At 38.7% G+C, this 24,466-nt stretch overlaps 1 protein-coding gene across 1 annotated transcript in view; it reads right to left on the reverse strand.

Annotated features, from left to right (window-relative positions):
- The window catches only part of LOC136883115 (hornerin), a 137,665-nt gene that overhangs the window by 57,214 nt on the left and 55,985 nt on the right, over positions 1–24,466 (reverse strand). Inside the window, exon 3 of the mRNA XM_068229598.1 lies at positions 8,155–8,310. Coding sequence (XP_068085699.1) covers positions 8,155–8,310 — 156 coding nt within the window. The remainder of the gene's footprint in view (positions 1–8,154; positions 8,311–24,466) is intronic.

Here is a 24,466-nt window from a genome sequence, read left to right on the forward strand (position 1 = left end):
AGTTCTGTTTTCTAGAAATATAGCCACCCATTCAGTCACTCTTTTCTCTATAGTCTAATTGCACTCATTTTTGCCAGTAGTCTCCCATGATATACCCTATCAAATGCCTTAGATAGGTCAATCGCGATACAGTATCAGATCAGACGCTATTCTACTTGTTGAATCATCTTATTTCACAACATACCAACGACTAATAAACAGGTGTTGTTTGGGCTCTAGAGCTATAGTACGTTCCCCTTAAAGACCTTAATCAACTTTTGATAGTCGTGACGAATCAAGATGCTGAGTTCATCTCTCCACCCCGTGGGATTGGAGCACAACAGGGATGGGATTACCATGTAAGTTGGACACAGCTCCAAGGTTAGCGACTAGCACTTGGCATTCAGACCGAGTATCGCAGTTAACGTACGACCGTATCACGTCTTGTTATATAACAACTCTTGCCAATGTGCTTTACTGCTCTCCTTTACAGATCCATTAGAAATGCCACAACGCTGAAGAAATCACAGGTACAGGCAGCTCTAAAATGTGGTACATTCTCCTCTAGCACTAGAGTTTGTTAAAGAGGAAGATCTTTGAATGTTCTCCTTGTTACAGAAACGAAGGTACGTTTATCACACAGAAGGAAATCGGCAGCACTTTATAAACCTCAAAGAATTTGTTAATTCATTACAAACTTCCAAAAATGGTCACGGAACTCCACATAGCCTATCATAACCATGTCTTTAAAGGTGAGATTACAATGTTTAAATCAGTTATTTGGGTAGGTACGTACTATCTGCGTCTGAGAAGTTTGTACGTAGTCTACGGCACAAGTAACGGATACTGTACTAATTATAAACATTGGTCATGACAGAAGAAATTGATCCATGTTCATCATTAAACTGTTCTTCATGCCGTATATATCGTTATAGTAAATGGTTAAATATAATCCCACTCCAAAGTATTTGGGTGTCACATTTGACAGATCCTTAAGTTATCGACAACATCTGAATAATACAACAGCCAAAGTTCGTTCCAGGAACAATATCCTTCAAAAGCTGTGTGGTACTACATGGGGATCAACAGCTGCAAGACTTCGTTGCTCTACACTGGGACTAGTCTATAGTACAGCAGAATATTGTGTTCCAGTTTGGCTATACAGCAACCATACCAGCAAACTCGACATCCAGCTCAATACTACAATGCGTATAATCACAGGTTGTCTAAAAACTACACCAGCATTTTGGCTTCCAACTTTAAGTCACATTCATCCATCTGCATTGAGAATACAGGATGCTTTGTTGCGTGAATATAAGAAAATATTGGATCACCCGGACCTTCCAATTCATGACTACATTCCAAGTGCAATATCTGTCAGGTTAAAATCCAGACATCCAGCAATGAAATCTGCTGTTGAACTTTTCAATACGGGCTTCAATATAAATGATCATTGGAAAGAAAAATGGATCCAACATGCACCATCAGAAATTATAACTGTTTTAAATACCCAAATTAAAACAGCTGGTTTTGATCTGCCTCGACTTACGTGGAAAACTGCCAACATGATTCGTACAAAACATGGAGTATGTAATGACTTCCTGTACAAATGGAACAAAATTTCTGATCCATCTTGTGTTTGTGGAGCGACTCCCCAGACCATCCAATACATTGTGCAGCAGTGTAGTATTACATCATACTCGGGAGATCTGAAGATGATAAAAGGGGTTAAAAATCAGGTTGTGAGTTTCACAAATAGGAAAAGTCCTCTCACTTTTAATTACTGCGTTGATGGGGTGAAAGTTCCTTTTTGGGATCATTGTAAGTACCTAGGTCTTAGTATAAGCAAAGATCTTCATTGGGGTGATCGCATAAATATGATTGTTAATAAAGGGTACAGACCTCTGCACATGGTTATGAGGGTATTTAGGGGTTGTAGTAAGGATGTAAAGGAGGGGGCATATAAGTCTCTGGTAAGACCCCAACTAGAGTATGGTTCCAGGTATGGGACCCTCACTAGGATTATTTGATTCAAGGACTGGAAAAAAATCCAAAGAAAAGCAGCTCGATTTGTTCTGTGTGATTTCCGACAAAACAGTAGCGTTACAAAAATGTTGCAAATTTTGGGCAGGGAAGAATTGGGAGAAAGGAGACGAGCTGCTCGACTAAGTGGTATGTTCCGAGCTGTCAGTGGAGAGATGGCATGGAATGACATCAGTGGACGAATAAGTTTGAGTGATGTCTTTAAAAGTAGGAAAGATCGCAATATGAAGATAAAGCTGGAATTCAAGAGGACAAATTGGGGCAAATATTCGTTTATAGGTAGGGAAGATAGGGATTGGAATAACTTACCAAGGGAGATGTTCAATAAATTTCCAATTTCTTTGCGATCATTTAAGAAAAGGCTAGGAAAATAACAGATAAGGAATCTGCCACCTTGGCGACTGCCCTAAATGCAGATCAGTAGTGAATGATTGATTGATTGATTGATTGATTGATTGATTGATTGATTGATTGATTGATTGACTTTCTAACGCTGACTCCAGACGCTGTCAACTTGATAGACAAATTAACTCTCACTATGTAAGTGCATACATTTTCATTATATACTCTGTTTCATGTCTAATAGTTATAACGCCCTAGTTATTTTAGTATATCATTTTTATATTGTTGTATATTCCAATGTGTTGCCATACGCAAAATAATAATAATAATAATAATAATAATAATAATAATAATAATAATAATAATAATAATAATAATAATAATAATAATAATAATAGTAAATGTGTAACTGAAGGACAATTGCCCTACCACTTGGAAACTTCAAAACAGTACATCAATTCGAAAGAGTCCCTGCGGACGGAACAGATGTTTATTGTCAGGCCTTGCGAGTTGCGATAGGCGCAGGTGCGGTAACCATGTTTACCCCTCGCACCTCTTACCACTTCTCGTCAGACCGCCTTGGACTTCAAGTGGAGTGGCAACTATCTGAAATTGGAGTAGTCTATTTATTTGTAGGAGAATCCGGAGCTGAAATAAAGCACCGAATAGCACTTGGCCGTAATGCAGGGCTAAACTGGAATAAACCGAGCTCGATAGCTGCAGTCGCTTAGGTGGGGGCAGTATCCAGTATTCAGGAGATAGTGGGTTCGAACCTCACTGTCGGCAGCCCTGAAGATGGTTTTCCGTGGTTTCCTATTTTCACAACAGACAAATGCTGGGGCTGTACCCTAATTAATGCCACGGCCACTTCCTTCCCATTCCTAACCTTTTCCTCTCCCATCGTCGCCATAAGACCTATTTGTGTCGGTGCGACGTAAAGCAACGTGCAAAAAGAAACTTGAATAAGATCTGGAAAAGCAAAGATATCTCGATTGCGCTGTACTGCTCCTCTCACGTCACCTCCATTGTCTGGTATGCGAAATGCACGTAGCGTCTACAAAATAGAGCATTACTACCAACCTAACGATACGAGAGTGCTGCCGCGTACGGAAATTATACATTAAAACCCGCTCTTTTCAAATATTTATATTACAGATAGGAAACTATCACGGAAGCTACAGGAAAAAATCAGTCTCAGTCTTTGTTGATCAGCCCTCGTACCTTTACGTAACCAGGATGACGTTTACACAAAATCAAGTCAGTGGCGGCTGGTAACCACAAATTCTAATATATCTCGTAAACGGCTCGTTTGTGGACTCATGTTTAATAATACATTTTTTGTTGTTAGTATCGTGTAGTTACAGCTGTTTTAATTTGCACAATTTATTATGACACATCCTGTATACCATCTCAAAAAAGCCAGATGCCGAAGAGTGGCTTCCATGGAACGGATAAAATCATCATCAACATCATATGACAGATGACAAGTTCTATACAAGCCCTCAGCTCATACGCTTGAAATATGAAAAGACATAGCATGTCGGTAAGGTACTTCGGAAGGAATAGAACCTCTTCTATATTCTGAGTACTGAAGTAATGATAGCAGCGGAAATTGCTGCTGTATGAAGAAGAAGAAGAAGAAGAAAAATGAAAGGAGAGAAAGCAAAATGATGCCCTATACTTGCAGACCTAATACACTCAGGGCCAGAAGAGAACGCGAATTAGCCAAGTAATTTATTATTAATTGCTCTTTGCGCTCTTTGTGGACAGAGGCTTTTCCTATCAAAGTAAAGCTTCGAATTTAGTTTCGGGCAGTAAAATCTAGGAGTGGGAGTTGAACAACGGAAGGACTAACATGGGACATTGAAAAGAAGAAGAAATGAATTATTGAAATCACGTCGGCAGGGGCATTCCTCGAGATACAGAGATTCCTGTGGAAGATACGGTAGTGAGGAGACTTAAATGCTGGAGTAAAAGAGAATTCTTGGCACTTCTCTAACTGTGTAACACTTGGAAAGCTAATGTAGGATTACAAGATATAATCTTACATACGTCTGTATCTACTGAATCTATTTTAAGATTCAGTGTTATAAATTCAATCCAGTCCAGTACATCAGTACACGATTAAGTGGAGAAGATGAGAACGGAACCACCCCACCTTCTGGAAGGACATCAGGAGGATTACATGGGACGTTAAACCGGGCACCAGAAGAGCACTGATAAGTCCACGAAAACCCTGGATGGATAGCCGGACATAATCCTCAGGAATAGCATAGCATGTACGTAGAAAAACAGGCTTTAATCCTAAGATAAGAGGAGGAGACGGAATTCTAAAACTTCAATCAGAGTAGGCCATTTTTAAACTTTCTTATGTCCACTGGAAAATAAATATTGCTTTTTGCCATGTTGGTCCTTAGTACTTCCTCTAACGACAAGACTACAAGTAACACTGGTGAAAGTGTTCTATCTGAAAGTTAGCCTGTGGCTTTTCCTTGACGGAGGCAGTATTTTTTCAGCTGTCTCTTGACACAAAGCCAGAGCAAAATGTATCTTCTACTGGTCTCAGTCTCGTCTGTCGCTGTGACAATATGGAAGATGCTAGGGTGTGGGTGGTGTTGATATTCGGAGCACGGATAGTGCGTCTGTATGTTAAGAAAAGTGCTTCTCATAGGGCTGGCCCAGTGAGGAAAAAAACGGAAAACAATCTCACTTCTCATCTTGATTTGTACGCCTCATTATGGCACCACCATCGGCTTCGGGTTCAGACCAACCAGAGGAGGCTGATAATGAGAAGGCTATTTACGAACCTACAGTGCTCTACTGTAAAATAAAGTACAATCTTGAATATATTCAGGTGAGTGGATTGATGGTGGGTGCTTGTGGAACGGTACCGCGCCTTTTTTGTAAAGACCTGCAAAAATTCTAGGCATCCCAAAAATTCACAGTTCTAGCCCTTCAGGTAAGCAACCCAATGCTGAAAACATCCTAGGGATATCAGCTACGAATTTTAGGTATATAAAATATAATAACCCGGGCTGAGTGGCTCAGACGGTTAAGGCGCTGGCCTTCTAACTCCAACTTGGCAGGTTCGATCCTGGCTCAGTCCGGTGGTATTTGAAGGTGCTCAAATACGACAGCCCCGTGTCGGTAGATTTACTGGCACGTAAAAGAACTCCTGCGGGACTAAATTCCGGCATCTCGGCGTCTCCGAAGACCTTAAAAAGTAGTTAGTGGGACGTAAAGCAAATAACATTGTTATTATTATTATTATTATTATTATTATTATTAAAATATAATAAAGTTTGAGAATACATTGTTTATTTATTCCTAAAAATTACAATCTTTTTCTTAATCATCATTATCCGGTCGGTTAAATCACGGCCGACTAGATGCGTTGCTCTAGCTAGCTGGAGCGCAGCGAGGGATCCAATCGGCCGTGGTTAAATTAGCTGTTTGTCTTTTTCAACCTCTACGAGCGCTAAAGTGAGTCAATGCAGAGTTCCATTTAAGCCCTTATAACTACATTCGGTGTGGATATTAAAAAAAATGCCTAAGGGTATTGGACCAAGGAACACATTAAAGAATTATGTAAATAAGTTAATTTGGCTAAGATATGAATAAAAAAGAAAATGAACAAAGAAACAAGATATTTTACGCTGTTATTTCGGAGCTGCATTTAGGCCAGAAGTGATTTTCGAAATTTGGTTTCTTAGTTTGATAGAACTATCCAAGACTCAAAATTTGAAACTCTTCCGGGCCCTGTAAGCACAACTGAGGAAATTGCTTAATTTTTCCTTTTTTGTAGTAAGGGATCCCCTACTTTGGCTATGTAATAATGTCTTATTGTCCTTAATGTCTTCTACTATCTTCTAATCTTTTATCAGCAATTGTATAATCATATTATTTGTCTTTCGTATGCTTTGTCCTTGTGGCAATAAAATACAATAAAAATGAAATAAAAATATAACATAAAATAAAAAATAAAATAAAATAAAATAAAGTCCACCTCTGTGGTGTAGTGGTTAGTGTGATTAGCTGCCACCCCCGGAGGTCCGGGTTGGATTCCCGGCTCTGCCACGAAATTTGAAAAGTGGTACGAGGTCTGGAACGGGGTCCACTCAGCCTCGGGAGGTCAACTGAGTAGAGGGGTTCGATTCCCACCTCAGCCATCCTGGAAGTGGTTTTACGTGGTTTCCCACTTCTCCTCCAGGCAAATGCCGGGATGGTACCTAACTTAAGGCCACGGCCGCTTCCTTCCCCCTTCTTTGTCTATCCCTTCCCATCTTCCAGTCCCCCGTCAAGGCCCCTGTTCAGCATAGCAGGTGAGGCCGCCTGGGCGAGTTACTGGTCATTCTCCCCAGTTGTATCTCCCGATCCAGAGTCTGAAGCTCTAGGATACTGCCCTTAAGGCGGTAGAGGTGGGATCCCTCGCTGAGTCCGAGGGAAAAACCGACCCGGAAGTGTAAACAGATTAAGAAGAAGAAGAAGAAGAAGAAGAAGAAGAAGAAGAAGAAGAAGAAAATAAAATAAAATGTTACAACATTCCTGCCATGGCGCAGGAGAGTGAACTGTCTATAAATCCAGCACAGTACTTGAGATATTATTGTGGCGGAAATGTTAAAAGATCCCCTCAGCATCTTACACTGTCATTTACGTCATTCTTGTCTTGGTTTCAGCTTATTAAATCAAATTTATTTTACGGAAATAAACATTCAGTCCTTACTACTTTTTTTAACGTAGACTTACGTGCCTCGACAACGGGTTCATGGAAAGAAAAATGTTAAGACGCTTTGAGTGTTTGGGTAGAACGCGTGTATCACCGAGAATATTTAACTTACGATTATGTTTAATGTCTCAATTGACAGAAAAATGATGAGGATACCTGTTAAAAAAATGAAACGTAGTTTTTATGAAACAGCGTTCAAAGTACGGCAAAATTTGTGCTAAATACGCGACTTCACAAGCATGCTCTGTTATAAGACGGCGCTGTATTGACTCAGCTGGAGGTTAGCTGCCCTCCTTATTTCTCATATCGGAGGCCCATACTACACGGAGTTATTTACCCATATTCCAAGTGTACCACGTGCTACTGAATACAATTTATTTTCCACATAATACTTGTCTTTTTATTTCAGGTAAGTCTATGAAACACTTAAAACCCTGGAGCCGTTACAATAGTGCCAACCTACCGCCAATTTTTGTACTTAATATTCCATGACCGGGCGAGTTGGCCGTGCGGTTAGGGGCGCGCAGCTATGAACTTGCATCCGACAGATAGTGGGTTTGAACCCCACTGTCGGCAACCCTGAAGATGCTTTTTGGGTGTTTCCCATTTTCGCACCAGACAAATGCCGGGGCTGTACCTTAATTAAGGCCATGGCCGCTTTCTTCACACTCCTAGACCTTTCATGTCCCAATGCCGCCATCAGACCTATCTGTGTCGGTGCTATGTAAAACAAATTGTCTAATAAAAATCTAATATTCCATGTGATCATTCACTAATAAGTGAACCGACATGTTTACATTCTGTAAAAAAAATTACAAAGGAGTTAAATAAGGTGAATAAAATTCAGCTTCCTCGTGTGAATATAAAGGCCCATTCGTTGACAAACAACTGTCTTCAGTCATTCCTTCCAATTTTGTTTTCTTTAAAAAATAACAATTTGGCATGGGAAGGTTCAAGTAATATAATGAAGCTTAGCTGAAGTTCTTCACGTAACTGATGGTAGTAATGTGAGAAGTTCTTTAACACCCGCGAGAGCTCTAATTAATGATTGTTATCTTGCTCACCGTGGTCGCTTTCTTGTCCTCGCTCCACGCCTGCAGCTGCTTGTTTGGCCCGTCCGGGGCGATGGCTGCCACCGACTTGGGCCTCTTCTTGTATTCGTGAAGGATTGGGATTTTCGAATTCTTGTCCGTACTCGTCAAGATCACCTCACGCTCAATCTGCAATCACCATAAACACACATTCAGTTCCAGAAGAAAACACTTTGACTTGGCTCGACCATCATATTGCTTCATATATTCATGACCGAAGAGCTCAAAATCCTTTTCTACACTTATTAGTTTACCTTGCACTCTGCTGGTAATTCTAAACAGAGGATAGTTTAAAATTTATGGTTTCCTTTGTTTCATGGCAGCCTAACTTGATAAGGTAAGGGTAAGGGTAAGGGTGTATTCTGCCCGAAGGCAGGTCCGAACCTCCGCAGAGGTTGTGCTTGAGCCGGAGTTTACGTACGGTAGGGTGGCCAGTTCATTTACGCTCCTCCATTCCCTTACCCTCCACCAACAGCGCGTGGCAACCGATCCAAATCTTGACCACGCCCAATGTTGTTTAACTTCGGAGATCTCACGGGATCAGGTGTTTCAACACGGCTACGGCCGTTGGATAACTTGATAAAGCTGAGTATAAAACAGGTGTACCCTACCGTCAAGTTCACGGAATCTTGCAGATGTACCGGGTGAGAAAAATAAAACAGGCCCAGAAAATATTTGCAAGACAAGCAGAACTGACCCTTACAGGAAATGCTGGAAACTGTAATTTCGATGCATCCCTCGGTTGGTGTCACATATGTGGCGCGTGCGCATCTCCCGAGTACGTCACTGTGTCATTGCATGCGTGTGAGTGAGTGAGTGAGTGAGTGAGTGATAGAGAGGAGGAGACGTGTTTACTGACCAGTTGAATGCAACACAAAATGGTATTTACAATAAAACGGCGCGTGTTCATTGCCTAATGTTATGCGAAGCACGATTTGTGGAAAATCTTTGCGGAATTGTTTGTGCAAGAGTTTAAGACTTGAAGTGTTTTGGCAAAACCTTCAGCAAAGTCTGCACTTCAAAGCTTAGTGGCAAAATGGCACGAAACAGGCTATGTAGCGAATAAAGACAGTAACTATTCGGAAAGAGTTCGAACAGCACAAAATATTGCCCGAGTGAAGAAAATCATGGACGAAGTACAAAGAAATATGAACGCCGTTTATCTGTGCAAGTTGGGAACTGAGAGATCGTCGTGTCGAAATGGACCTGCATCTGTATCCTTACACATCGTGAACTTCGGCACAGCTGGTATCCAAAATATTTGGGCATTACAATACAATACAATAGATTTATTTTGTCTGGCAAGATTAAGGCCATTAGGCCCTCTCTTCCATCTAACCAGAAAAGACAGTTTTTACATGTGCAAAATTGAAATAAGTACACTTACAATTGAAAAATCTTGCAACTACTAAACAATACAATATTATGATTAAAAAAGGAAAAAAATAGTAGAATGATGATGATGATGATGATGATGATGATTTACACAATTATGACATGATTAGCTAATTTCTATTATCCATGGTAATAACAGTGGGATTATATAAAGTCTATAGTTTGAGGGAAGCTAAATCTACAATATCTCCATAGCATTACTTAGTAGGTAGCGGTGACAAAGTTGCCTAAAACTAGCAGGCGAAGCTCCTCTGACAGAGACGGGCAGTGCATTCCATTGTCGTGCCGAAGAAATAACAAATGAGTTTGTGTATCGTGTGGTGCGGTGAGGTGGAATAGATAAGAGTGTATCAGATTTTGACCGTGTTCCAAAACTGTGATTGGATGAGAGGTGGTGAAATTGACTGTACAAGTAGGGAGGTGAGCATGAGGAGAGTATTCGACGAAGAAGGCATAAAGCATGAAGATTACGGCGCCGTTTGAGTTTTAGCCAACCGAGTTCATCGTAGGCAGGTGTAACATGGTCAAAGTAACGTAGGTCACATATATAGCGAACACAGGCGTTTTGCGCGCGTTGTAGTTTGTCGTTAAGGGTAGTAGTCAGATCGTTGTACACGGCGTCACAGTAGTCGAAGTGAGGCAATACCAGAGTGCAAATAAGGCGTTCTTTTAATATTCGAGAAAATATGTTGCGGAATCTTTTAAGTGAGTTGAGTGTCACAAATACTTTCCTGGAGATGCTGGTAACCTGCTCCTTCCAAGAAAGATGTTCGTCTATCATAACGCCGAGATCTTTGACAGATTCACTGAAATTAATGGGTGAATTTTGTAGGTAAAGTTTTGGTAAAGTGAATTTGCTTATAGTGTTTGAACAAAGCCGAGGATGTGAAATTATTATAGCTTGAGATTTTACGTTATTTAATCTAAGTCCATGCATGTCAGTCCAGTTACAGATTTCTTGTAAGTCTCTATTGAAATTTTTAATTTCGTCGGTTAATCTGTCCAAAAAGCTCAAAAACACGTAATAATATCCTTCAGAAAGTGTGTGGCTCAAGTTGGGGGTTCCTCAGCCAAGACTTTAAGATCTTCTGCTTTGAGACTGTTTTTCTCGTGTGTTGGGTACTGTGCACCAGTTTGGCTGAATCGCCCATATACGAGACTCGTTGATACTCAACTAACTGCTGTTAATATCTGGTACTATCCAGTCCAGACCCCTTTATTGGCTCCCAATTCTGTCAGGTAAAATGCCGCCTAATTTAAGAAGATCAAATGCTCCCATTCGAGAGTACAAGAAGATAGAAATGAACCCTCAACTGCCTGTTGTGGATGATATTCCCGCTTTCAAGATAACGAGGCTCAAGTCACGTCATCCATCTTTGCGTGATGCTGTCACATTGGCTGATGGGAATTTGCACCCTTCAGAAGAATGTAGAAGTCGCTGGAAAGTTGCCACAGACCGTTCCTTACACAACATCTTCATGGTGGACATCATCTACCCTTCTGAATCGGGTGAGAACAAATCATGGACGATGCAGGGATGCCCTTTATAAGTGGAAATATATTTCATCATCAGAGTACGACTGTGGTGCCTATCGGCAGACGATCCTCCATATTGTAAGCGAATGTAAGTGAACGTTCCTACACTGTAGCCCGAGTGACTTTTTGGAACCAACTGAGGAAGCCATACAGTGGATCACCCAACTAGACATTCTGCTATAAAATATGTTTCTTGTGTGTGTGTGTGTGTGTGTGTGTGTGTGTGTATATTTGTAAATATTATGTACTTGTATTTATATGTATCTAACTTGTTGCCATACGCCAATAATAATAATAATAATAATAATAATAATAATAATAATAATAATAATAATAATAATAATAATAATAATAATAATAATAATAATAATAATAATAATAATAATAATTTACTGTTGTGCTCGTGTTTAAGTGACCAGACGAACCTTCGCGTGTTGTGTTCTGTCGGTGGTTTCTAAGTGAAGGGCTGTCAGTCCGTGCTTTTCCATTTTCAAACCAGGCAGATGCTGGGGCTATACCTTAATTAAGGCCACGGTCGCTTCCTTCCCATTCCTAGGCCTTTCCTATCCCATCGTCCCGATAAGACCTATCTGTTTCGGTGCGACGTAAAGCAAATAGCAAAAAAAGGGCTGTCAGGACTTTGAGTCCCCAGGTTTTTGTTTCTTCAGATGAGGCCATTTCCAGCATCTTCTGTAATGGTCATCAACAAGGATAAATTGTGCGTCAGTCTTAATATAAATATTTTCCAGGGCAGTTTTATTTTGCCCGTCCTGTATATTGGTAATGGAAAGTTACAATGGCTCGGCTCTGCTCTGCCCAATTCTTGCCCCTTATGTGATTTTAGCAGTTCCCTTGTGTTGATTGGCAGACTACCGGAGTTTAACGAGGTCAAGAAGAACAATCTGATAGGGTGGAAACTTTAACCAATACTCACGAGGGAACACATACATGTGTTACACTCGGATTCGGTTGAAATTTGGTAGGAATATTCGTGGGAGGCAGTAGAATGCTAAGGTGAAAAATGCATGTGACCAGCGAAAGTTTAAACGCCAAAATTGAACAAATAAATAGTCGTAAAATTAGAAGTGCCGCGGGTGTATCGGGGTGTGGCGGAGAGGTAGGGAGGAGCGAAGCAGCGGACGTGAACCAACCAGGCTGTAACGAGCTGCGCCACCAGCCAGGCAGCGTATAGTTAGCGCGTTCCCCTTAACTTCCCGATCAGCTTTGCAAAACGTAAATATGAAAACAGCACATGAAACAAGTGTACAAAGGTCGTGTTTGAACAACGATGCCAATAAGGTTTGAAAAATTCACGCCCGAGTTCTTGTTACATTTATTTATTTATTTATTTATTATGCCTTTGTAGGTGGCGAAGTTAGGGCTCTTGGCCCTCTCTTACACTTAACCATGTTACATGGGGTGAAGTAAAAGACCTGGCTGCAGAACGTACCGAATGCAGAACAACAAACCGCTTGTACCAAACTGTTACAATTGCAATAAAACTAAATTTAATGAAAATGCAGTTTCGTGTATTTACAGTCTTATAAATCTACTAATCTAATTTAATTCGTATCTCTCTTTGTTGTCGAAGACGTAACATCGGATATCTGTAACGTCACGTGATTGCCAGTATGATTTGAGCAGTGCTTAGAGTGTGATGCGATTTGAATGCATTTCAGTTCAAAGAACTAAAAATTACCACCAAAAAGAAATAACATAATATAAATTACTTTAAATGCAATGGAAAATGTCATTAAGGGGAATATTTTTTTTGGTATTAAGGAAACCCACAATCACTTGGGCATTTTCGGTTTTCAGGTAAAGAAGTCGTCAAGATAAGTTTTTATGGAGCCCGCTGTATTTTTTCATTTCTTGTAGGCATGCCAATTTGATTGATTTTCCTTATTTTTCTGTGTTATGTGTTACACACTCCAAATTCTCTCTCTCATTTCCTTTATGTTAATATTTCTGTCGCTATAGTCATATTTTACTTCTATTACGGAATTATAATAGTGTTTTCTTCCTGTTACATTCTGATAAATGACTCAGCCGTTGGGGTTATAATGATTGTGGCATAACAAACAGCATCTCCGAGGCGAGTTTCTCTACTGTCTAACCATTTAAGTACCTATTGAATCAACCCTTACCACAGGGAACTACTGTACAGACTTCTCGAGCTACTTCAACTGACGGTGTGACAACGCTCAAAGGCATATGTCTCCTAGATAGATAAATTTATCATCAACAGGTTATTTACCCAAGTATAGACGATTCAGTAAAACATTATATATACAACAAAAACACCCTAAATAAATAAAACTAATTTCCTATAACAATTACCACGTTTAATCTAAATCTAGAGACGTTTATATAAACGTATTTACAACACCTTAAATAAATAAAAACGAATCTCCTAAAGTAATGGCAAGGTTAAACTAAATCTAAATACTAAATCTCATCGACGCAAAATAAAACAATGTGTGCATTTCGAAGATCAAATCTACTTTCACTGACTGAAGATGACTTCAAGAACATTGGTATCAACTCTTACGAATAGCGCTCCTGAAGGAGACTGAAATTTTCATACATGTAGATCTACAACGCCAGTTGAAATCTCGTGTTATGCGTGGAGATTTCAATGATTGGTCAAACAAGAATCATATAGATACTAATATTTTCTCACACAATAATATGCTTTACGGTGAAAGTCCATAGCGTGTTTTATTGTTAAGGTTCTCTTATTTGAGTAAATGAGTGTATCTGATTCGTCGAAGAATGAGAAGAAACTATGTAAACGGGATATACATCGCTGTGAAAGTTGATTTCACTCATTGTTTAGTTTAGTGCTGTAAAATTTATTACCGATAGTGCAAGAGTTCCTGGGAAATAGCCTTTCGTATGAAATATGCAAAGAATTAACAAGCATACTCTGCTCTGTAGCGTATAACGTGTATGTTAATATGAGGATAGAACAATGAGGCAGTTGTGAGAAAATTTTCAATGACAATGACAAATATCACGAAAAGATTATAACGAAAACTACTGATTATGGCAGTAATAATAGTGATGATGATGATGATGATGATGATTACTATTTTGAATAACAGAAGAAGGACTATGAACATAAGAGACAAAGGGTTTAACTATACAACTCCTTCTCATTCCGTCTCGGGACTCAATTTTATGACACTGGGTGATAATTATAGAATAACAATTTCAAGCAAGTAATTTTACGTGACTGTTGATACGTGATTATAGCCTCGAACCTCTATAGTTTTACGTGAAAACCGAACCACAAGGTTCAAAAATACCACGTGAATGGGTCTAGAGGGTACTTCAGTTTCTTACAATTTATGGCATGCCTGTATTTCAGCCGATCATTTCTCGGCCACCAACACCCTCTACAAAATTGAAAAGCATAGGCAACGAAATATACAGCCCAAACCGTTTATTGCGACATGCTTTCACCGACGTATTGGATATAACGCCGAAATCTAATGGTCCCGCCTAAGTCCTATATAAGCACTGTATTTTAAAAATGGCTTATTACGTCATATCGTATAAAACGTCCTTTTAAAATCACATTTTCGGCGAAATGTATCGGCTATAACGTCCAATGCTAATTTTTGTTTGTTACATGATTTCTTATATATATATATTTATGATATGTGAGTAAAGAAGTGGAATCAGAGACAAGGCTCTTTGCGGATGATGTTATTCTGTACATAGTAATAAATAAGTTACAAGATTGTGAACAACTGCAAAATGACCTCGATAATGTTGTGAGATGGACAGTAGGCAATGGTATGATGATAAACACGGTTAAAAGTCAGCTTGTGAATTTCACAAATAAATGCAATAAGAACTTTCCAGTCTGTCAAACACACAGCAATTACAATATAAATTATAACACTATAAACATACTTGTGTAGTGTGTATTTTACAGGTATGTTTATAGTGTTATAATTTATATTGTAATTGCTGTGTGTTTGACAGACTGGAAAGTTTTATTGCATTTAACTAAGTCGACAATGGAAAATATAGCTTCATTCTCAAAAAAAAAGTTTCAGAACTAGGAAAAGTCCTTTCAGTTTTCACCACTGCGTCGATGGGGTGGAAGTTCCCTTTGGGGATGATTGTAAGTACCTAGGTGTTAACATAAGGAAAGATCTTCATTGGGATAATCACATAAATATGATTGTTAAAAAAGGGTACAGATTTCTGCACATGGTTATGAGGGTGTTTAGGGGTTGTAGTAAGGATGTAAAGGAGAGGGCATATATGTCTCTGGTAAGACACCAACTAGAGTATGGTTCCAGTGTATGGGACACTCACCAGGATTACTTGATTCAAGAACAGGAAAGAATCCAAAGAAAAACAGCCTGATTTGTTCTGTGTGATTTCCGACAAAAGAGTAGCTATATAAAAATATTGAAAAGTCTGGGTTGGGAAGACTTGGGAGAAAGGGGACGAGCTATTCGATTAAGTGATATGTTCCGAACTGTTAGTGGAGAGATGGCGTGGGAGGACATCAGTAGACGAATACGTTTGAGTGGTGTCTTTAAAAGTAGGAAAGATCACAATATGAAGATAAAGCTGGAATTCAAGAAGACAAATTGGGGCAAATATTCGTTTATAGGAAGGGGAGTTAGGGATTGGAAAAATTTACCAAGGGAGATATTCAATAAATTTCCAATTTCTTTGCAATCACTTAAGAAAATGCTGGGAAAACAACAGATCGGGAATCTGCCACCTGGGCGAATGCCCTAAATGCAGATCAGGATTGATTGATTGATTGATTGATTGATTGATTGAAGATTTGGGGATTGCTGACAACACTGTAAAGTTTATTTTCAAACTCCTTTTTTTCAGATTGTAGATTTCAAATGAGTCTGCTAAATAGTCAGGGCAAGCATCGCTGTGAATATGTCGCAAAAGAAAGGGAAAGTATTTAATATTGAAGAAAAATCACAAATAATATGGCGTTTAGAAAATGGGGGAAACAAACGTCAGCATCACAAAGGAATTGGAAGTACTCACTCAACGATTTGAAAGGATGGGCAGACAATCTCATTTAGTAGCCAAGACCGTGTGCGACATTATTGATCAGTTTACGTTGTTGCTTCTTCTTTCCTCACTTATTTTGTATTTTGCTGACTTCTTATTGCTGTTGATCGCCTCTATGGTGTAGTGGTTAGTGTGATTAGCTGCCACCCTCGGAGGACCGGGTTCGATTCCCGGCTCTGCCACAAAATTTGAAAAGTGGTACGAGGGCTGGAACGGGGTCCACTCAGCCTCGGGAAGTCAACTGAGCAGAGGTGGGTTCGATTCCCACCTCAGCCATCCTGTAAGTTGTTTTCCGTGGTTCCCCACTTCTCCTCCAGGCAAATGCCGGGATGGTACCTAACTTAAGGCCACGGCCGCTTCCTTCCCTCTTCCTTGTCTATCCCTTCCGATCTTCCCATCCCCCACCAAAGCTCCTGTTCAACATAGCAGGTGAGGCCGCCTGGGCGAGGTGCTGGTCATCCTCTCCAGTTGTATCCCCCGAGCCAACATCTCACGCTCCAGGACACTGCCCTTGAGGCGGTAGAGGTGGGATCCCTCGCTGAGTCCGAGGGAAAAACCAACCCTGGAGGGTAAACAGATTAAGAAAGAAAGAAAGAAAAGAAAGAAAAGAAATTATTGCTGTTTGTACTGTGTAAATATTGAAAGAAAAATATCTTCTCGGTCCCATTCCACAAATAGCGTATTATAAATACAGTACTTATTTCACTTAGGTGTTTTGAAGTTGTAACTTGATTCTGTTAATTAACCTTGCAAGTGTACAGCGTAAAACGTACACATATCACATTTGTAGTAAGGAAAGAAGGAAAGAAAACAATAGTTGTGTGACTATCGTCTATAATGACTATTAATTGGCGGTCGCTACAGAGGTGTTACAACTGGTTTCGACTGTATCTCAGATTTAATACGAAATGGTGTACAGCAAAACGAAATACATGCCATTCTTTTAGAAATACAGTTGGAACATACCGAACGAAAAAGAGAACTATTCGCTATATAGTTTCATTGTAAAACTTACAATTTAGTTCTCATTCTCCTTGATCGTAATGCTAAGTTGTACTGTTTATGCATCTGCCCTGTAATTCCACTGTAACAGTAGGGCAGTAAGTTGTGTTGATCGCCAACTATGAGTACTTCTCTAAGAACAAAAATTCCTTGCATGACTTAATAGAATGCTAAAAGAAGAAAACAGAATACACGCAATGCTGGCGATGTTTCCTTTATAGAAGTTACTGAACTGGAGTACGGAAAGCGTAACAAAGCATGCTGCGGAAATGACTTGTCAGATCCTTGAAGTGGTATGGTGGTGGTTATTACAAAAGTCTGAAGACTAGTGTAAGGAATACAAGCGAGTTAAAAGAAATGAGACAAGACTGTTCGGTCTTTTATAGCGAATCATTTACAAATTACATCCTTTCATGTACTATCTCCGAAACTTGAAATTATACATCTAAGCAAATCTTCTCTTTCTGCTCGTGAAGATTTTTCCTGGCGGTCAACTCCACTCCTAACTTTGCAAATGTAAGGCAGCTAGCAAATCCTGTGAGAGGAGCGTGGTTTCAAAACAGCAATCGTTTCAGCGAAACTTTCAATATGGCAGCCTATTCATGGTCTCAACAAAACTAGTCATATCCGTATATGGGAGTGCATAGTCACAGGCATAACTGGGTCCGAACATATCTAGTTATCATAAGCACATATTTAACGAGCGAATGTTATGTTGCAATAAAAGAGGTTATTTATCCATTACTAAGAGTCATCTAGCGTGAATATTAGTTCTGTAGACAGGGCTGCATAAATATAAGGGGTTTTAAAAGGCCTCGTCCCTATTGTTTAGGCAACTCCTTACACAGTAGCGCTGTGCAGCCTACACATTAGTTACTCGATGATTACTCTTAACGGGGAAATCGAAATAACTGTCCCCTCCTAATAGTAATAAGAAACAGAAAAAATCCAACCTTTTGAAAAATTAATGTATCGGTAAAAAAGAAAATGAATAGCCTTAAGGGGCCCAACTCTGCATTCGTCCCACCGTCGGCTGTCCTGAGAATGGTTTTCCGTGGTTTCCCATTTTCACTTCTAGGCCACAGCCGATTACTTTCACCTCCTTACCCAATTTTATTTACCATCGTCAATACCTCCTTAATTGCGGTTGGCGTCAGGAAGATCAGCCGGACGTAAAACATGCCGTATAAATTCATCTCACCTCATCCCCGGCCCTGTACTAAGAAAATAGACAAACGGGGGTAGTCAAACATCATCATCATCATTATTATTATTATTATTATTATTATTATTATTATTATTATTATTATTATTATTATTATTCGTTAAGGCTCTTCGTCTTCTCGCTGTGGCTTTTCTTGCGATCTTCTGACCAGATTTTGTTGGTGGTAGTGCGTGGATGATGTGTAAAGCGGTTGATAGTCTACTCATTTTCTATACTTAGATATGAAAACCTGCAACCTGTTTCCCAGTCATTGATCGGGTCCGGCTGCCGAGGCCTGTCGCACTCATCTTGGGCATTGATTAATGGCGGACAGATGAAATGAAATGATAATGGAGAGTTTTGCTGGAATGGAAGATGACAGGGAAAACCGGACTATCCGGAGAAAAAACTATCCCGCCTCACCTTTGTCCACAACAAATTTCACATGGAGTGACCGGGATTTGAACAACGGAACCCAGCCGTTAAACAGGGCCAACTCCACATATGTGATGCAGTTCCGCGCACGCGACCCGACAGGTGTGGGGAAAAGCAGTAGATTATTATTATTATTATTATTATTATTATTATTATTATTATTATTATTATTATTATTATTATTATTATTATTTCGTTATGCCAATCCATAGAGCGCGTTGGAACTTGTTCATTGGCTTGATGACTTTCGCCTTCCTATTCTTCCAAAATCTCTTCGTGAACTCACTGTGTTGCCTCTTCCGTTCTTCTGATCACTTTGTACCAGTCCTGCTGCTAGTTTTGACCACAAATGTGTGTTTATTTACTGTGGTCCTGACGACTTGGCAATGTTTCATGATGTCTTCCCCGATGTTAAATTCATTCAGGTCTCCTCTTGTTTCCTCTAGCCAATTTGTTCTCCGCTTTTGGGAATTTATTTCATTGAATAAGGGGGTGCCTGACCGAGGCGGTAAAGGGCGTGGTCGGTTCACCTGGAAGGACGTAGGTTCGATTCCCCATCAGAGAGTCGAAAAATTGAATAAACGAGATTTCCACTTCCAGAGGTACACATGGCCCTGCGGTTCACTCAGCCTATACCAAAAATGAGTACCAGGTTAATTCCTGGGGGCAAAGGCGGCTGGGGCTACAGCTAACCGTTCTACCCCATGAAGTGCCGTGGTTACGGATAGTGGAAGCCTTTACCTTCCACCCCTCCAAGGGCCTTCATGGCCTGTACGGAGATGACTTTGCTTTGCGTTTATTACATTGAGTAACCTTTTCGGGAGTCTATTTTTATCCATCCTAAAAGTGTGTCCACAAATTTTCAAAAGTCTCCTCCGTACAGTATTGATGAAACTATCTGTAACTATAGAGGTCTGCAGTTCGCCGTTTGATCCAAATTCTGTTTTCTTTTATGGGGTCGAAAATCTCTCCAAGAATTTTACATTCTTGTTTTTCAAGATCTGCAATTTTGGAATGACCTCCTGTTATTATTATTATTATTATTATTATTATTATTATTATTATTATTATTATTATTATTATTATTAATGTTGTTGTTGTAGTGGTTGTTGGGCGGGGGGTGAAATAAAAATTTCCAAAATGTCTGTGCTAAGCAGCCAAGCACAATGATCTTGGCCCGCGGACCCTAAATCATCCTCTTGACCATAAATTTTCATGTAGGAGACGATGTAAGATGTGCTCACCGTCTAACGTTCAGGGCAAGCTAGCTTCAGCCTATCTGCTTCCATCGAGAACATACGCTTCTCCGTCATTAGTCTTAAGACGAGTGCCATTCACAGTTAGCTCCGTAGGCCAATCTGGTTCATTGAACACACGTCAGCCGAGACTAACATCCTAAAAAAGACAACGTGAGGGAATTCTCCAAGTCTGGGATTTCATTTCTTTGTTTCTTCTCTTGAGAAAAGCTAATTATGAACTAGTCCTGGGACCTGCAGTAATACTAATTACTGTCAGCACGGTATGACATTTCACCTGCCAGTGTATCAATCTTGCGTAACACTCCGCAGTTATTTTAGAACTCTTTGTTGTCTAAACTCTGGTGAGAAATACGACATACAACTCGCTTGTTGACGTTTTCTAGATTAATGAGGGCAGCATGGGTTGATGTAGCCTTCGGCAAACTACGTTGTTTAGAAGCTATATATCTTAGTAACCTAGTTCAATATAGTGCGTGTAATTCCAAGTAGTTGTTTTTTTCTTTTACTGGTTTAAACACCTTACTACAAAAAGTTAGGATGGTTACGTTTAAATGACGGTAGAAAAACCCACCAAATGACCCTTGTCTATCTGTTGCTTTCTACAAACAACCCCAACTATCTATCTTTCCACGAAATTAATACTCGTTCCGGATCACTACTTGAAATAGCACCGCATCGAACAAAATATACCTACAACCATTCATTCCTGGCCACCGCTTCGAGGTCATGGAATACGATCCTGGTAGATATTAACACGTCTTGCTCGCGTAGGACGTTTTAAATAGCCTACCGTAAATTCCTCCGGAGTACATACAGTTCATTTGAAGGAATGTGCGCATGAATGATGTGTGAATGAAACAAAAAATTACGTATTAAATTTTAAGTATCTTAGGCTTTTCCATTTACGTCTTTACTCTTTTCATTCACGACTATGCATTGTTCCTAGAAACAGATAAGATAGTAACATGGTTTTTAGTGAACTTAGATTGTAACATAGTAATATTAGTTTCATTTCATTCTGCCCCATTTTAGAATGAGTTTTACTTTAAGCTAGTTAGTAGGCATATTATTTAGTTATTAATTTGATATGTTTCTGTTATTGTCTTCTCCCTATTTATCCTATACTTTTTTCATCAATGGTAATCTTAATTTATTGTATTATCGTTGTTCCTTATCTGATTTACTCGTTTTTTCTCATTGAGTTTAATTAACACGATAGTTTAAATTAACACTGTAAAAATGTAAAAATTGTATGTGGTTAAGTGTGAGAGAGGACCAAGAACCCTAATTTCGCAAATAAATAAATAAATAAATAAATAAATAAATAAATAAATAAATAAATAAATAAATAAATAAATAAATAAATAAATAAATAAATAAATAAATAAATAAATAAATAAATAAATAAATAAATAAATAAATAAATAAATAAATAAATAAATAAATAAATAAATAAATAAATAAATAAATAAATAAATAAATAAATAAATAAATAAATAAATAAATAAATAAATAAATAAATAAATAAATAAATAAATAAATAAATAAATAAATAAATAAATAAATAAATAAATAAATAAATAAATAAATAAATAAATAAATAAATAAATAAATAAATAAATAAATAAATAAATAAATAAATAAATAAATAAATAAATAAATAAATAAATAAATAAATAAATAAATAAATAAATAAATAAATAAATAAATAAATAAATAAATAAATAAATAAATAAATAAATAAATAAATAAATAAATAAATAAATAAATAAATAAATAAATAAATAAATAAATAAATAAATAAATAAATAAATAAATAAATAAATAAATTTCTAATCATGTCCGTCCACCAATATTTCACATCATAGCCTGCACACGGTTGCTAGGTAACATCGCGTCACGCATTTCACCCCTTATTTCATATGATCCCTAGCCATAAGGTATATTTGTATCAAAATACTTGACTATTGTTCATTGAGGTACGGTGTCCCTCTTCCTGCTCCAACTCATAACCGATGGATGGAATTACTGCTGGAATTGAAAAACAATTAACCGGCCTACGAGAGATATAACAGCTAGTGAAAATAAAGGAAGTGACTTCGATAATGTTGACTGGACCAAACTATTTGAGATTCTGAAGATGATCGGGGTTAGATACCGAGAACGAAGAATTATCTACAACCTGTATAAAAATCACTGTGCATTGATAAGAACAGAGGGCTTTGAAAAAGAAGTAGCTGTTCAGAAAGCAGTGAAGCAAGGCAGTAATTTGTCCCCCTCCTTTTCAATGTTTATATAGAACAGGCAGTAAAGGAAAACAAAGAGAAATTTGGAAAGGAAATCACAATCCAAGGAGAGGAAATCAAAACCCTGAGATTTGCCGATTATATTGTTATTTAATCAGAGACTGCAGAAGATCAGGAGAAATTGCTAAATTGTATGAACGGAGTCTTGGGTAAGGAGTAAAGGACGAAAAACAAATAAGTCGAAAACATAAGTAATGGAGTGCACTCGTACGAAGTCAGGTGATTGAGGTAATATTAGATTAGGATATGAAGTCTTAAAGTAATGGATATTCTTACTTGGGTAGTAAAATCACTAACTATGGCAGAAGTAAGGAGGACATAAAATGCAGGCTAGCACAAGCAAAGTGAAGTGAAGTGAGGTAAAGTGAGGGAATCCAACCAGTCTATGGACTGATGACTCAACAATAACAACAGTGTAAGTTGGGTTAATGTATCTTTGAAAATGAGGAATTCGCTGATGAAGAACATGGACAATGTATAATAATTGTGAACAGTAACGAGTTTATAATAAATAGGGGAAGTCCGTGTAATTTGGACCTGCGTGTAATTGAGACCGATAATATTTGTGGTGATTGTACGTTTGATCACCCCCTGTCTGAGGAAAGGTCAGCAAAACAGCCGAGGGTAGCTTTATTCCTGGAAGTTGTTTTGCTAATGGACTTTAGGTTGAAGGGGAAAGAGGAAAACGATCTTTATACTCACATCCCTTGTAAGCTTATACGGTGACAAGTAAGTGTACTGCGAAGTACTTATTTCATCCAAGAGGGTGTTTAGCTTTTACAAGTACTGATGAAATATCTAGGCAAGTTTTAAAATAGTTTCATACATTTTAAATACTTTGCAAATTATTTAGTTTTTGATTACAACTTTGCATGTCGTGTAAATTGGACTAAGCTACTCCAGAGTGTGTCATTTCGACCATAAACAATTGTAATAATTACTGTACATTTCTTCGTAGCTTTACTGGTAATTCTCAAATAACTTGTTTTATAATTTGAGGTCGGCCCCGCAGTGTAGGGGTAGCGTCGTCGCGGAGCGGAGTCGCCGGGTTCGATTCCCGACCAGGTCAGCGATTTTTACCTGGATCTGAGGGCTGGTTCGAGGTGCACGCAGCCTACGTGATTACAGTTGAAAAGCTGTCTGACTGCATTGTATGTGACAAGTATTATGACGACGATTGGATTCAGTGCAATAGTTGCAAAGAGTGGGCTCATGAAAACTGCGCAAAAATTCAGGATGAATTGTGTTTCGTTTTTGTTCTACGTCGCACTGACACAGATAGGTCTTATGGCGACGATGGGACAGGAAAGGCCTAGGAATGGGAAGGAAGCGGCCGTAACCTTAATTAAGGTACAGCCCCAACATTTGCCTGGTGTCAAAATGGGAAACCACGGAAGACCATGAATTGTTTTTCATTGCCCTACGTGTGAAAAGTGACGACCACAATTCAGTGTGTCGTATTTTATTGTCCAGTATTTCATAATAAATACATTAAATAACGTAATAAATAATAATGTTATTGGCTGTACGTCCCACTAACTACTTTTACAGTTTCCGGAGACGCCGAGGTGCTGGAATTTAGTCCCGCAGGAGTCCTTTTACGTGCCAGTAAATCTAACGACACGAGGCTGACGCATTTGAGTACCTTCAAATACCACCGGATTTAGCCAGGATCGAACCTGCCAAGTTGGGGTCAGAAGGCCAGCGCCTCAACCATCTGAGCCACTCAGCCCGGCTCTTAAGTGCGTATATTTACCAGTCCATCACCTGGTCCAAGTTACAAGCCATCAGTCCAAATGACACGATTACAAATTTTAGAACAAATATTACTTTAAAGAAATCCTAAACATTTATCTTTACCAAATGATTTGATACATTGTACTACTTATCGTGTTTAAAATTTAAGAAATGTTAATTACGATCAATAGAGTTATGCGCATTTAAAGTTAAGTGGTCCAAATTACACGAACTTCCCCTATTGACAGGGTGGACTTTTTCCGTGCAAAATCGAATTAGACTCTAGAAGGCCCATTTAGTAATTACACTTAGTCTCACCTCACAAGGTTGACAGTCTACACCCA

This window comes from Anabrus simplex, chromosome 11 (assembly GCF_040414725.1).
Source record: "Anabrus simplex isolate iqAnaSimp1 chromosome 11, ASM4041472v1, whole genome shotgun sequence".
NCBI lineage: Eukaryota > Metazoa > Arthropoda > Insecta > Orthoptera > Tettigoniidae > Anabrus > Anabrus simplex.